The sequence below is a fragment of the Taudactylus pleione genome, unplaced genomic scaffold (genome assembly GCF_031769625.1).
Source record: "Taudactylus pleione unplaced genomic scaffold, aTauple2 ptg001103l, whole genome shotgun sequence".
Lineage (NCBI taxonomy): Eukaryota > Metazoa > Chordata > Amphibia > Anura > Myobatrachidae > Taudactylus > Taudactylus pleione.
In genome coordinates, this window is record NW_028285504.1 from 381,375 (window position 1) to 394,457 (window position 13,083).

The following is a 13,083-nucleotide window of genomic DNA, read 5'->3' on the forward strand; positions in this document are numbered from 1 at the left end:
AGAGCGCCGGAGGGATACTCTGGGGGACCTGCACACACTGACACAGGTAAGTGTTACCTGCTATTCGCCACCTCACAGTGATACATAATTTTCGGAATTTGATGAATACCATAATTTCCACATCCCCATACTAATGTACTAATGTATGGGGAGTGTGGAAATTAACGCAGGGGGACTTAGCAAGGAGATATCAGTGATATCTCCTGTGTTAAGTGTCTTCATGAATACTAAAATAACGTTATTTAAGGAAAATGTCCTTAAAAACGTTATTTTAGTGTTGATGAATAGGTTTGAGTAGTGGTAGCCGCTGAGAGTCTCAAGTCTGAAATGTACAGAACGAGCAACCACAGATCTGAGGTCTAAATTGTGGTAGTTAGGCAGAGCTGTGATGTCTGAAAAGTAGCCTTCAGAAATTTCGGAGTCTGAAATATAGTAAACACGATAGATCTGGGGTCTGCAGAAATGTTGTGTTTGAGTTGTGTTAGATACAAGCAGGGGCGTTTCTAGAAAGGAGGGGGCCCGTGTGCAGTCTCTGACACGGCCCCCTCCTCTGTGTCCGGCGGCCGGCAGCGCACTGAGCTGTGCGCAGCCAGCGCCGGAGTTATAGACTCTGGGCACTAGAGTGCGCCCAGAGTCTATAGAGTATGCGCAGTGGCCATTTTCCCTGTACTGCGCATGCGCAAACGATGGGTAAATGGCCGTGGTGGCTATTTTCCAGTTGTTTTAACAGCGTCGGACCCCCGTGCTGACGTGGGACTCCGGAGAGGTAATTAATACAATGGGTGCAGGGTGTGCGGTGCGGGGCCCCCCTGCACCCACCCTGATGTACTAATGTATGGGGAGTGTGGAAATTAACGCAGGGGGACTTAACACAGGAGATATCACTGTTATCTCCTTGCTAAGTGTCTTCTTGAATACTAAAATAACGTTATTTAAGGAAAATATCCTTAAAAACTTTATTTTAGTGTTGATGAATAGGCCCCTGTATGTGCAAAATGACAGGAGATCATTGGTTCATACTTTATCACCGTCCACTTTCTCTGTCCAAGGCTTAGTACATAGACCAAATTTTAGTTGATATTAGGCCCAACATCGTCAGAGGTTACAAGAGTCAGAACTCTGGATTTGACTTCACCTGGCTTAATTTAATGCATAACAAGTTAGTTCAGTTTTCAGGTCTCGAAAATAAAAAGTATTAATAAAATAACTTGAAGGGTTCCTTGGGAACCCCACTTCCACAGCTTTTTGTTTTTTTTCAATCTGTGAAATTCAGCAAATATCAACTGTGCATTAAAATGTGCCCAAATGTATAATGTTCGATAAGTTTGTACCCTACATAAATTTTGTTCTCTTCGTTTCAGGTAAAGATGCATACAAATGTATATACTGTGGCATATTTCCCTACATTGGAGGTGTACGCTCAGGACAGGGATGTGGCCATTAAATGAAGGGTGGTGCGACAGCTTCATGGAAGGCACTAGGAAAGAAGTGTCATGAAAAGCACCAGGCTGACCCTAATCCCTCTACAGTGGTCCTCCTCATTGGAGACAGAACAGGGGGTGCCTCAAGGGACCTCCCCCCCGCTGCGTCATGGACTACTCTTCAGCCCCCTGGGACACAGACTACTCACTTGGGTGACCTGATGACGGGGGTTTCTTTGATGCACCCTTTGATTTGGCATTTGTGCATGCCTATGGTCCTCCTACCTCACTTTCAATGCTGCATGGAATAGTGAACAGGTATACCCTACAACTGCTCAGAGATTGGGATAATTTAGTACCAGTTTGGACTATGGAACAGTGGCCCTGATTCAGAGCCGGACGCTCTGACAGAGTGCTTGCTCTGAATCAGGGCCGTCCTTCTTAATTTTTAGAGCGGCCCCCTGGCCGCTCGTATAGCTGTGGGTGACCACCCACAGCCATAGCGAGCAGCCAGGAAGATGGTCGCGATGGTCAAGACCATCGCGACCATCGGGCTTGTGACAAGACCCTTGTGGTAGGGTCTCGTTGCCGCAAGCCCTGGAGTGCTTTCGGCTCTATCAGAGCCGAAGGCACTCCCACTGACATCACTTGTGATGTCAGTGGGGCCGGCCCCAGACGGTAGGCATTCCCATGTGAACGCGTCCGTCTGGGCAGCCACGCCCCCGGTACGCCCACCAAAGGGGGCGTTCTGTCACTCACCATCGACAGCACACCTCCTTTGGTACGAGACCCATAGCAACGGCTTGCCCGTCGCTATCCGGGTCTCGCGCATGCGCACTGGGCCAACATCGACCCGCTTACGAGTGCTCAGCGCTCGCGAGCGGGTCTGAATCTGGCCCAGAGTCCTCAAGTGTGGACTGTCCCAGTGAAATCAGTACAGTTTGCAGGTACAGTATGTTGTAGTTTTTTAGGTGTTCTATATTATGTTAAACATACTACCTAAAAGAGTTTCCATTAAAAAAAAATCTGCATTATAAAATGCCAAAGGATCCCTCTCCAATAGTGGCCACTACTGGCCGATAACCGCGCATGCACAGTTAGGCTAAAATGACACATTTTTAACATACATGATAGGCCCTAAAGGTGAACTTGTCCTTTCAACATTTTTCAAAGAAAAATTCCTACAGTACAGAATGTATTTGGTAGAAAAATTTACTTTAAATTGCTCTTTCTTCTAATGACACATTTATCTACATTTACTGTATAGTACTTCGCTCAAATAACACTGGCAACACACAAATTGTATAAAGTTAGAAGTAGAAAATAATTTTTTAACTCACTGTTCAGCTGGATCAAGGTCTCGCAAGCCAATGTACACTATATCAGATGTAGAAATACATGGTTTTATCCAAGAAAAACCAGGAATCAAAGGCACCTTCAAAACAAAAGTAAACAATTCGTAAATCTGGAAAGGAAATAGACAAAGGGCCTGATTCAGACCCACTCGCGAGCGGCTGTCCGCTCGCAAGTGGGTCGATGTTATGGACTGAGCATGCGCACGACGGAGGGAGCTCCGTCGTGCGCATGCGCCAGACGCGACGAGCGAAGGAAAGTCCTTCGCTCGTTGTGTCCGATCAAAGGGGGCGTGCTGTCAATGTTGATTGACAGCACGCCCCCTTTGGTGGGCGTGCCGGGGGCGTGCCTCCCTGACGGGGGCGTTCCCACGGGAACGCCTCCCGTCAGAAGCCGGCCCACTGACATCACTAGTGATGTCAGTGGGAGTGATTTTGGCTCCGATAGAGCCAAAATCACTCCGGAGCTTGCGGTTGAAAACCTCAACCGCAGGCTCCGGCTCGCAAATTCGATGGTCGCGATGGTCTCGACCATCGCGACCATCACAATGCACGCTCGTATAGCCTGTGGGTGGTGACCCACAGCTATACGAGCGTCCAGGAGGACGCTCCATGAAAATGGAGCCCGGCCCTCATTCAGAGCGTGCGCTCTGCTCAGAGCGTACGGCTCTGAATGAGGGCCAAAGTCTACTAATTGTTATAATTATTATCCTGTACTTATATGGTGTCACACAGCTTCTGTGGAGATTGGAGACAAGCGATAGGACAAACAAGTTGCATACGTAAAGAAATGATACAGACAAAATTACAACATTACATATACACATAAGAGACACAACAGAGCAAAGTTGGAGAGAGCAGAAACAGGAGAGTCACATGGGTGGGGTAAGGTGATAGGCTTGAGTTTTAAGGGCACATCTGAAGACTGGGAGGCTGAATGAAAGTCTTAATTCTGTGTGAGGTATTCCAGAGGTTAGGGGAATCCTAAAGGTGAGAGTGAAAAGAGGTTATTATGCTGGGTATACAGTGGACGACATATTGGCCGCTCAATTGAACTGCTGATATATTGTGTGTGCGCCAACCAATATGTGGCAGCGATATGCCTGTGAACGACGTTGTTCACAGACATATCGCGTCAGCCGTGCTGCACAGCCGATGACCAATATATCTGCAGATGATATGTGCGTACGGGTGGTCAGCAGACTGCCTGTACACTTGCTGCACAGGCCGGTGGTGAATGACAGCTCAACTGGGCGAGCGCATGTAAATGCCCGCCCCGTTGTGACATCAGTCACGATGAATCGGGCAGTCTGTATGCAGAACATATGTTCTGCACAGTTTGCAGATACATCCATGGATGTGTAGGTAATAAATTGGATAACGAGAGGTTGAATTTATTTGATAAAATAACACAACATTCTGTGTGTATGTATTGTCATTTGTTTAATATTTTATTACTACAGATACCAGTAGGCCCTGGCTGACCGGGCAAGGTAGCACTTGTGGCTCTCCAAGTGCCAACATGTCCTGGCAGGCTTGCTGGAACCAGGAATTTAACTGTAAAGAATATTATTATTATTAATAATAAATAATTATTACCTACAAGTGCTGGTACAAGTGCTGATATTAATGATGACAGTTGTTGTGGTTGGCGTAAAAACCGTGGGTGGCCCAGATTCCTGCTTGCTGAAGCACCTATTCTCACCTTTGCTGTACAGAATCTTGCATAATCCTAAGGTAGTAAATAAAGCTTCCAAGACGACCTGCAAGTACGGACCTTTTAATGCGAATTGCACTTATACAGAAGCTTTCACAGATCAGATAAACTTCTGTGTTTAAAAAAATAGTAAACTGTAAAAAAATGATGTGCCCCTCCAAGCATAACCAGCCTTGGACTCCGATGAGCATGTCCCAGTTCTTAAAATACAGCGTACAATATGTGTAGGGTTCTCCTGTATTTTATGAACCAACACCAGGCTCTATTGAGCCAGTCTGGTTGTGGAAATACAGGGGACAAAATGAGTAGGGGTCCCCTGTATTTACCATAACCAGCACCAGACTCTTTGTAGTGGGGGTGTAATGACACAGCAGGGAACCCTTTCAACGGGTACCCTGGCCAAAGCAATGACACCTGACCATTAGTCAGACCAGGCCAGGGATCCCTGGGGAGGTGGGAACTCCCCAAAAAAGGGGTACACCCGATCCCCGTCAGCCCTGGGAGATGGGTTGATTGTATATAAAAAAACAGAATGATTTATATTGCCTTTTACTGGAGAACTAGAGTTCCCAGCTAGCCTCCCCTGCATGCTGGTACTTGGAGAACCACAAATACCAGCATGCGGGGCATTCAGGATCTACAGGTACCTCTAGCTCACCTGCAAAATAAATATTAAAATAACCACAAGATCCACACACCGTGAAAGTATAATTTTACTAAAACATACATGCACACTCACATTCACACCCACACATACTCACCTATAGTCCCTGTAGACAATCATGTCCACTTGTCCTCTAGCATCCAAAACACCTGTAAAAGAATAATCCATACTCATCTACCCCTTGGTTCCAGTCCTCTTCTGTCCCTGTAGCCATCCGCATCTTGGAAAAAATAATACGCCATTACACAGGCCAACAGACAGCTGTCGTCCTCTAAGGACGGCACCTCGCGAATAACGGCTCAGCCACTGCTTTTCCCATATAAATGCATGGGCTGAGCATTCATTGGCTGATAGAGGCAAGCTTCCGAGCTCAACAGAGCCTGGGGCCAGTTATGCTTTTAGGTGGGAACCCCACGTCTTTTTACATTTTTTTTTGTAACATTTTATTATTATTATATACACACAGAAGCAAGCACGGAGCTGTGCATATTTCTGTGTAACTCTGACCTGCTCAGGCTAGACTCACTAGCCTGAAGCAGATCTGTTTTTTTTTACCAGTTTTTAGTCAGTAATAGTGAGCGAGTTAAACACCTGCACTCTATTACATTGCCCGAGTTGTACCCTCACAATGGCAAAACATCTGGATGCATGTTTTGCCATTGCGAGTTGGGCAGGGGGCGAGGAACATGCCAGATTGACGTAGAATCAGCCCCATAGTGTCATGATCCCTGGCTGGTTCAGCCTAGTTCTGGTTAGTAAAGCACACCATTTGTTTTATTACAAGCCTAGGCTTAAAAGACTAGAGCTGGTTATCAATGTGTACAGGCTCCCCATGACATTTTTTTTTATTTTAGCACTCTAAGGAGTTCTATAAACATACCTACCTGAGGCAGGTCATTTATTTGGGTGGATTTGGTCGTGGATGCTTGCAATCAGCGGCAGCCTCTACCCTCTTAGATGAGGGGGGCTGTTGCTGATGAAAACGGGAGGGAGCGTGGAATTACTTACCCCGGTCAGCTGCTCCTCCACATGCGCAATTGATCTGTCAGGCGCTAGGACCGGCGCATGCGCACTAGCGGTGGGGAGCCGCGCATGCGCATGCCACCCGCATCCAAAGGGCTGCATCGTCTGCTGCCCCTAGGAGTCGGTTTGGTCTGGCAGAAAGGCAGAGTAGCGGCTTCTCTAGCGCTCTCCGCTAATAGAATTCCGGACGGGCAGTCCCAGGGGGAGGAGACACCTCCCCCTGAGGCTGCCTGTTGTATGTGTGACTGGCAGATGGCACTTCCAATAGGAAGTCACAGTGTAGCCAGTGCATCCACAGACTGCACTAACTACACTGAGGTGGTGGATTTTGCTGGGGGGGCTGTAGCCTCGCAGCCCCTAGGCAAAATCCACCACTGCTTGCAATGTTTAAAATATATATGGTGAACCAATGTTCTATTGTATTCTAATTGTAAGTCTGGTTTCTCTGCAGTTTCTTGATGGTTTGGGCTTTAGTAAATATGCTACTAGAAAAGTGCCAGAAAAACGCTGAAAAGTAAAAAAAAAAAAGAATCACAGGAAGGAAGGAGGGAACAGAGCGCCCGATCTTTCCTGTCCTAGTAGCTAAAATCACAAGGGAGCCCACATTTGAAAGACAGGAGTTCCATTTTTCTAATTATGCAGATCGTTAGTGGTTATCATCTGGTGATTGCCTGGGAACACCAACAATAACACTTCGCACTACAGAAATATAGTAGAGCAAAGGGATGGAGGAGGTCACTTAATGTGCTCATTCTCCCCTATCCTGGAACACACACATTTGGTGGCAGCCTCATGGGAATCTCTTCTTCAGACAATGAACTGCGGGGAGTGCGGGTCGCATCGGGTGACACCATCTGAGAGGGCGACACCAAAAAGCAGAGCTGCTTTGCTATTTTGGTGTCACCCCCTCAGATGGTGTCACAGAGCGGCGACCTGCGGTGATGAATGAAGCACGCATCATTAATTACACACCCCTCTGTGGCTGGAGAGGCTAGGGGCCGTCCAGCAGCTCCCAGAGTGCTGGGCAAGCTCCCAGTGTGTTGTGAACGAGGAGCGTGACACGCTGTCACGGCCTCGAAACTTCACAGAACGGGGTATGGCCTTCAATGCTCCCCGGGTGTCACCACACCCGGAGATGCCACTGCCACCTTTGTAGTTATGGTCTTGCGATCACCATATAACAATACCTTATACAGTAGAGAGCATAAAAAAGTACAAATCTCCTCCATCTTAGCTCCATTAAACTGAGGGTGCACTCATTTGATGCAGCAGTTAATATACAAATACACTCAAACTGTAGTGAATAAAAATCATTATAATATTCAAGTGCAGATTTGTGTAGTATCCTGCTTTTTACTATTTTGGAAAGATGAATTAATAACAAAGTAAGAACCAAAAAGTTTTTTTTGAGGTATTTATGAAAAGAAAAACATTTACTTTTAGCTCACTTTCTTGCAACTTCAATAAAAATGGATGTTTTGGATAAATTTTAGTTGTCATGTCAGGAGGAATAAAAAAACTAATGCTATTTTCTGAAATTCAAAGTCTTCTAAAAAGAAAAACAAGGTATATCTTCTATGGGTACTGTATAAAATAATTACTAATATAGATGTTTGTATTGTAACAAGCCCAAAAATATCCAAAAAAAAAACTCTTTTGCTATTACAAATGGTGCAATCCAGTAAACCCTATAATGTTAGTGGTTTGGTAGAATAAACCAAACTCAGGTTTTAGATAACATGTAAACAGGTCCAAATTACATGATTTCAGCTATTTTTGTTGATTTTTTTTAAAGAAATCCAAAACTGAATCTGACCCAAAAAAATTGAGGGTGGTTTTGCCAAAACCAGAACACGATGATGAATTAGAACCAAAACCATAACACGGGAGTCTGCGCACATCTCTAGTCACAATAGAGGTCCCTATGTATCTTGCCTCTATAATGTAAAAGAGGCAGTTCAGTCCACCACTGGTGGCGGTTGTCTTTACAAGCAGCATAAAGACTTTTTCTACAGGTGAGTAGCACTAGTTGCCATTAACACTTCCTCTAGAATGCAGGACAGAGTAGACTTTCAAGCTAGGAGCACAGTGGTGAGACTCCAAAGTGGGGAATAGTCATAAATGATCTGTGGTAGACAACAGACACCTGAAGTCTGAAAAGTAGTAGCCATAAAAGATTTAGGGGCCTATTCATTAACACATAAAATTCGATTGAGGTAATTAGGTTTAGAACTCACGTTGGAGTTCTACCTAATTACCAAAAGAATTAATTTTGGCGATGACAGCTTTTCGGGAAATAGATAGTTTTCCCTGCCTACTCTACCTTACCGCAGCCATAATAAGTGCTGTGCATGCACCGTCACATCCGTAAAAGCAGCGCATGCGCAGCACTGCCTACAGCTGTGGTAATTGTGTCCCCACCCCTCCTCCACTCACCTTCCCCCTGTCCTCCACTTACCTGGCCGCTGCAGCCGCCTCAGGCTCCGTCTGCTGTGCTGACACTGTGTTCTCCCGGCAGAGCACATTAAAGTTTAGAGAAAAAAAAAAAGTTTTTTTTTTTCTAAACTTTACTGTGTTCTGCCGGCAGACCACAGTGTCAGCACAGCAGACGGAGCCTGAGATGCGACCACAGTGATGAAGGAAGCCAGCAGAAGACCTGCCCAGCTGACAGCAGGTAAGTGTAATCTCCTATACGCCACCAGAATTTGATGAATAGCATAATTTCCATATCCCCATACTAATGTATGGTGAGTGTGGAAATTAACGCAGGCGGACTCAACCAGGAGATATCAGTGATATCTCCTGTGTTAAGTGTCTTCATGAATACTAAAACAACAGTAATTAAGGAAAACGTCCTTAAAAACGTTATTTTAGTGTTGATGAATAGGCCCCTTAGGTTTGAGTAGTGGTAGCCGCTGAGAGTCTCAAGTCTGAAATGTACAGAACGAGCAACCAGAGATCTGAGGTCTAAATTGTGGTAGTTAGGCAGAGCTGTGATGTCTGAAAAGTAGCCTTCAGAAATTTCGGAGTCTGAAATATAGTAAACACGATAGATCTGGGGTCTGCAGAAATGTTGTGTTTGAGTTGTGTTAGATACAAGCAGGGGCGTTTCTAGAAAGGAGGGGGCCCGTGTGCAGTCTCTGACACGGCCCCCTCCTCTGTGTCCGGCGGCCGGCAGCGCACTGAGCTGTGCGCAGCCAGCGCCGGAGTTATAGACTCTGGGCACTAGAGTGCGCCCAGAGTCTATAGATATGCGCAGGTCACTGGGAAAATGGCCGCAGCGGCCATTTTCCCTGTACTGCGCATGCGCAAACGATGGGTAAATGGCCATGGTGGCTATTTTCCAGTTGTTTTAACAGTGTCGGACCTCCGTGCTGACTTGGGACTCCGGAGAGGTAATTAATACCCTGCACCCGTAATAGATACACCCCTGGGTACAAGAGTTCTGTGCTGTGCATGTTGTAGTAGCAGGACAGAAACTAGGGCTGTGTGGGAGGGACAGGATGTAATTTGATAGGGGCACAGATAATGAATATTTCAAGTTACTTTTGTTAGTGATAGGGCCCTGAACGTCATTTGCCTGAAGTGGTTAGAAGATGAAGGAAGCAGGCAGACCTACATTTTTTTATTGTACCCTCATCATTTCCAGATCTGTCCTCATACACTTAGCATCCACAGTATACTCCATACGGCGTGAGATACCCAGTGTGACTGAGCCACTCTGAGAGGAATAGCATACCAACCTTCTCATTGCCTCTTATTCACATCGCAAGAGACGTTGGGCTGTGACTTTAGCTGCACAGGAATTCGTTTTAAAGTACCAAGTTGCAGATGAAGCACAGTGGAACTTGGTGTGAGAAAAAGCTGTGGCTGCTGCATCATGGCACTTCGTATACAGATTCAGACTCAGTCGCGCACATATGTACAAATGGCGCACATCAAATTGATCAGTGTATTCTAGCAAAGTAACTTTGTCGCTCCCAGTTGTTTTATTTATGCAAATAAGACACAGCGCAGCCAAGTCGCCTGGGTCCTGGCGTATCAAAAGGGGCTGTATGGCGCAACTGAAGCTAAAGTGTATGAGGACACATCTGTGAGACTGCCTGATAAAGCAGTAGACCCGTCAATCATGTTGCAAAATTCCAAATAAGTGAGACTCTTTCTGTTTCTATTATTTTATGTTTTATATTTTTTTTAATTGATTCGCATTTTTAAGTGTATTTATTTATCTGACGTTTTCAGTGGAAACAGCCTAGTTAAATTTATATTATTTTGTTTTATTCATTTAGTTATTGTCTGTTATAGGAACTGAGGACTTCATTCAGACCCGCTCGCTTGATGTGTATGCAAATTTGGGAAGGTAGGCGATCGCACGGCAAGGCATTAGCACGCCCACTATGCCTTGGCGTGCGATTGCATTGTGTATGCAGATGCCCAACAGCCAGTCTTAAGACGCCCACTTGCAACCATCAGTACATCGGGTACCATCGGATGTGATCGCAGAGCTTGTGGTTGACCATACCCTACCGCAAGCACTGCGAGCACTTCAGTGTAAAATCCAGCCAGGTGACATGTACTATGATGCTGCCTCTTAATTATGTACGCCTCTGAAACAGCATTGAGACGCTCAGGCACCACCCACAAACGTTTTCTCCTGTCACTCACTCTGCTGGGCAGTCTATGCGCAGCGAGTGAACTCTTCCCAATCTGTTGCAGTGGTTCGCGCATGCACACTGCGATACATGCGCTCAATGCAAAATATTCTGGCTACGAGCGAACGCATCCTAGCAAGTGAGTCTGAATCAGGTCCTGAGTTGCAAGGTATATTTATATTTAATATACTGAGTAATAAGGCCTGTAGAAAGCCAGCCCAGGCCTCAGTACTGTCGGAGTGTGGCCTAATTGTGGTAGGCATGACCACACTGCCTTAGGAAAAACAAAAAGGAAAAAGTTGAGGGGGGAAAACCAGTGAAAGGGGGGTGCGATTAGTGTGATTGCTCCCCACTGCTCCCCAACAGGCAGACTACTGGTAAGCGGCAGTAGTCTCTCTGTCCCCATTGCAGCCCAGTACACAGCAGCTGCATCCGGGAGGGGGGGGGGGGGGGGGGGGAGGGCGCGCAATCATTGCTGTCGCTCCCCCCACAGGCAGAGAAGACTGCTGCTGGCCTCCCTGGCCCCACTGCTGCCCAACACACAGCAGCGTGTGCTGAGCTGCTAACATGTAAGAGGGGGGAAGGCAGACCCAGGTCCCTCCAACAAGCCCAGGCCCGGGTAATTAGTACCTGCTCCCTCCTCTCGACGCCCTGTGTGCAGTTTAAAAAAATATATATTATTTCACGCCTAAACTACAGTACTGGACAATAGTTCTTTTCTTGTGTGCACAGCTCACACAAAGTGAGTAAAGAAGGAGGTTGTTCATTGGGCAGGCACAGTCCTGGTCACACAGTGTATTATTTATCCACATTTTACGCAGTTACATTTACATAGACTAAAACCAGTGCTGGAGATTATCTTGTATTGTATATCTGTTTGTGGGCCCAAGATGACTTGGATCCAACAGTGAAAAGGTCCAAGAGAGTGAAATGTGGGTGAAACGTTAAGAAAAGTTTGATAAATAAAAATGTAATTAGCATTAAATTATATTATGAATTACCATTAAACAGAGTATTGAACATACAGATGTATCCACATACACCTATCCTTTTTGCGCCATATGGCATAATATGCATGGCACAATTCCCATTCTGTGCACTTTTTCCTCAGTTCTGCTCATTTTTCCTCAGATTTGGGTGTGAGTTTGCATATCCTGTACTACAGTAGGCACTTAGAGATAGTTTATTTTTGTCTCAAAGGTACAAAGTTGCAGATAAAGCATAATGATGCATAGCGCAGATCACTCATGTCTGGCCTATCTTATGCCTTTTCACAATAGATTGTGTACTATCCCGTCCATTCTGATAATTCATCCTCAATTTTTCATCTTGGTTTGCTTATAGTGAGCTAGGTACTTAGGATTAGTATTTTAGTGCGGCTTCAGTAAGAGGCAAAGTCCATGGCTCGCCAAATGGGTCTAATTGGAGTGATTTGAGGATAGGTGTATGTGGACACGTGTACATGACATTAAACGTTATACTACAGTAACTGGATATAAAACCCCATATGTATGTACAATATTGTTACTTTATAAGAATCAAAGTAACACTGTACCTTGTAATCAAGACAAAAAGTAATACACACACAATAAAACAATGCAACAGCTGTTACCTTGTCCTGTAGTTCCCTCAGGAGAAATGACACTGGCTGACCATGGAGATTTCCTGATGAAGTTGTCAGTGGTGTGTTAATGTCTGCATGAGCATCCACCCAAATCACACACAAGTCTGAACAATGTTGGGCATGACCACTAATGGAACCAAGAGCCAAACTGAAAGGCAAAAGTAAGACAGGCTAAAATAAATGTGAAACAGTCAAAGATATCTGTAGATAATGGGCCTGATTCAAAGTAGCATGCAATTGTAAATATGAATGGAACGTGCAATTTTTTTTAAGCAAACTGCACATGCATTGCAATTTGCATACGCAACTTAGAGCGATTCTGAGTTGAATGCATCTTGGTCGTTTGTCACATACAGTTGCTGCAGTCCTACCACACAGCCCCTCTTGGTGCGCCATGTCCTGTGAAACTCTACTAGCGGTGGGTGTCTTTTTTTTCCAACAATGTGATGTGACTAGGACGCACCAGGAGACCGTGCTGATTACTTTGATATGTGACACTTGTATATCTCTGTGCCACTGAGTCTCTGAATTAGTTCACAACGTGCTATGATGCAGCAGCAGCTACTTTTTCCCACGCCAAGTTGCTTTGTGCATCATTTACAGACTCAGGGCCCGATTTACAGACGTACA

At 45.5% G+C, this 13,083-nt stretch overlaps 1 protein-coding gene across 1 annotated transcript in view; it reads right to left on the reverse strand.

Annotated features, from left to right (window-relative positions):
• LOC148453733 (arginase, non-hepatic 1-like) overlaps positions 1-13,083 on the reverse strand; it is a 74,059-nt gene that overhangs the window by 22,246 nt on the left and 38,730 nt on the right. Inside the window, exons 4-5 of the mRNA XM_088461794.1 lie at positions 12,442-12,624; positions 2,762-2,856 (exon numbers count right to left, since the gene is read on the reverse strand). Of these exons, the coding sequence (XP_088317920.1) occupies positions 2,762-2,856; positions 12,442-12,624 (278 nt within the window). The remainder of the gene's footprint in view (positions 1-2,761; positions 2,857-12,441; positions 12,625-13,083) is intronic.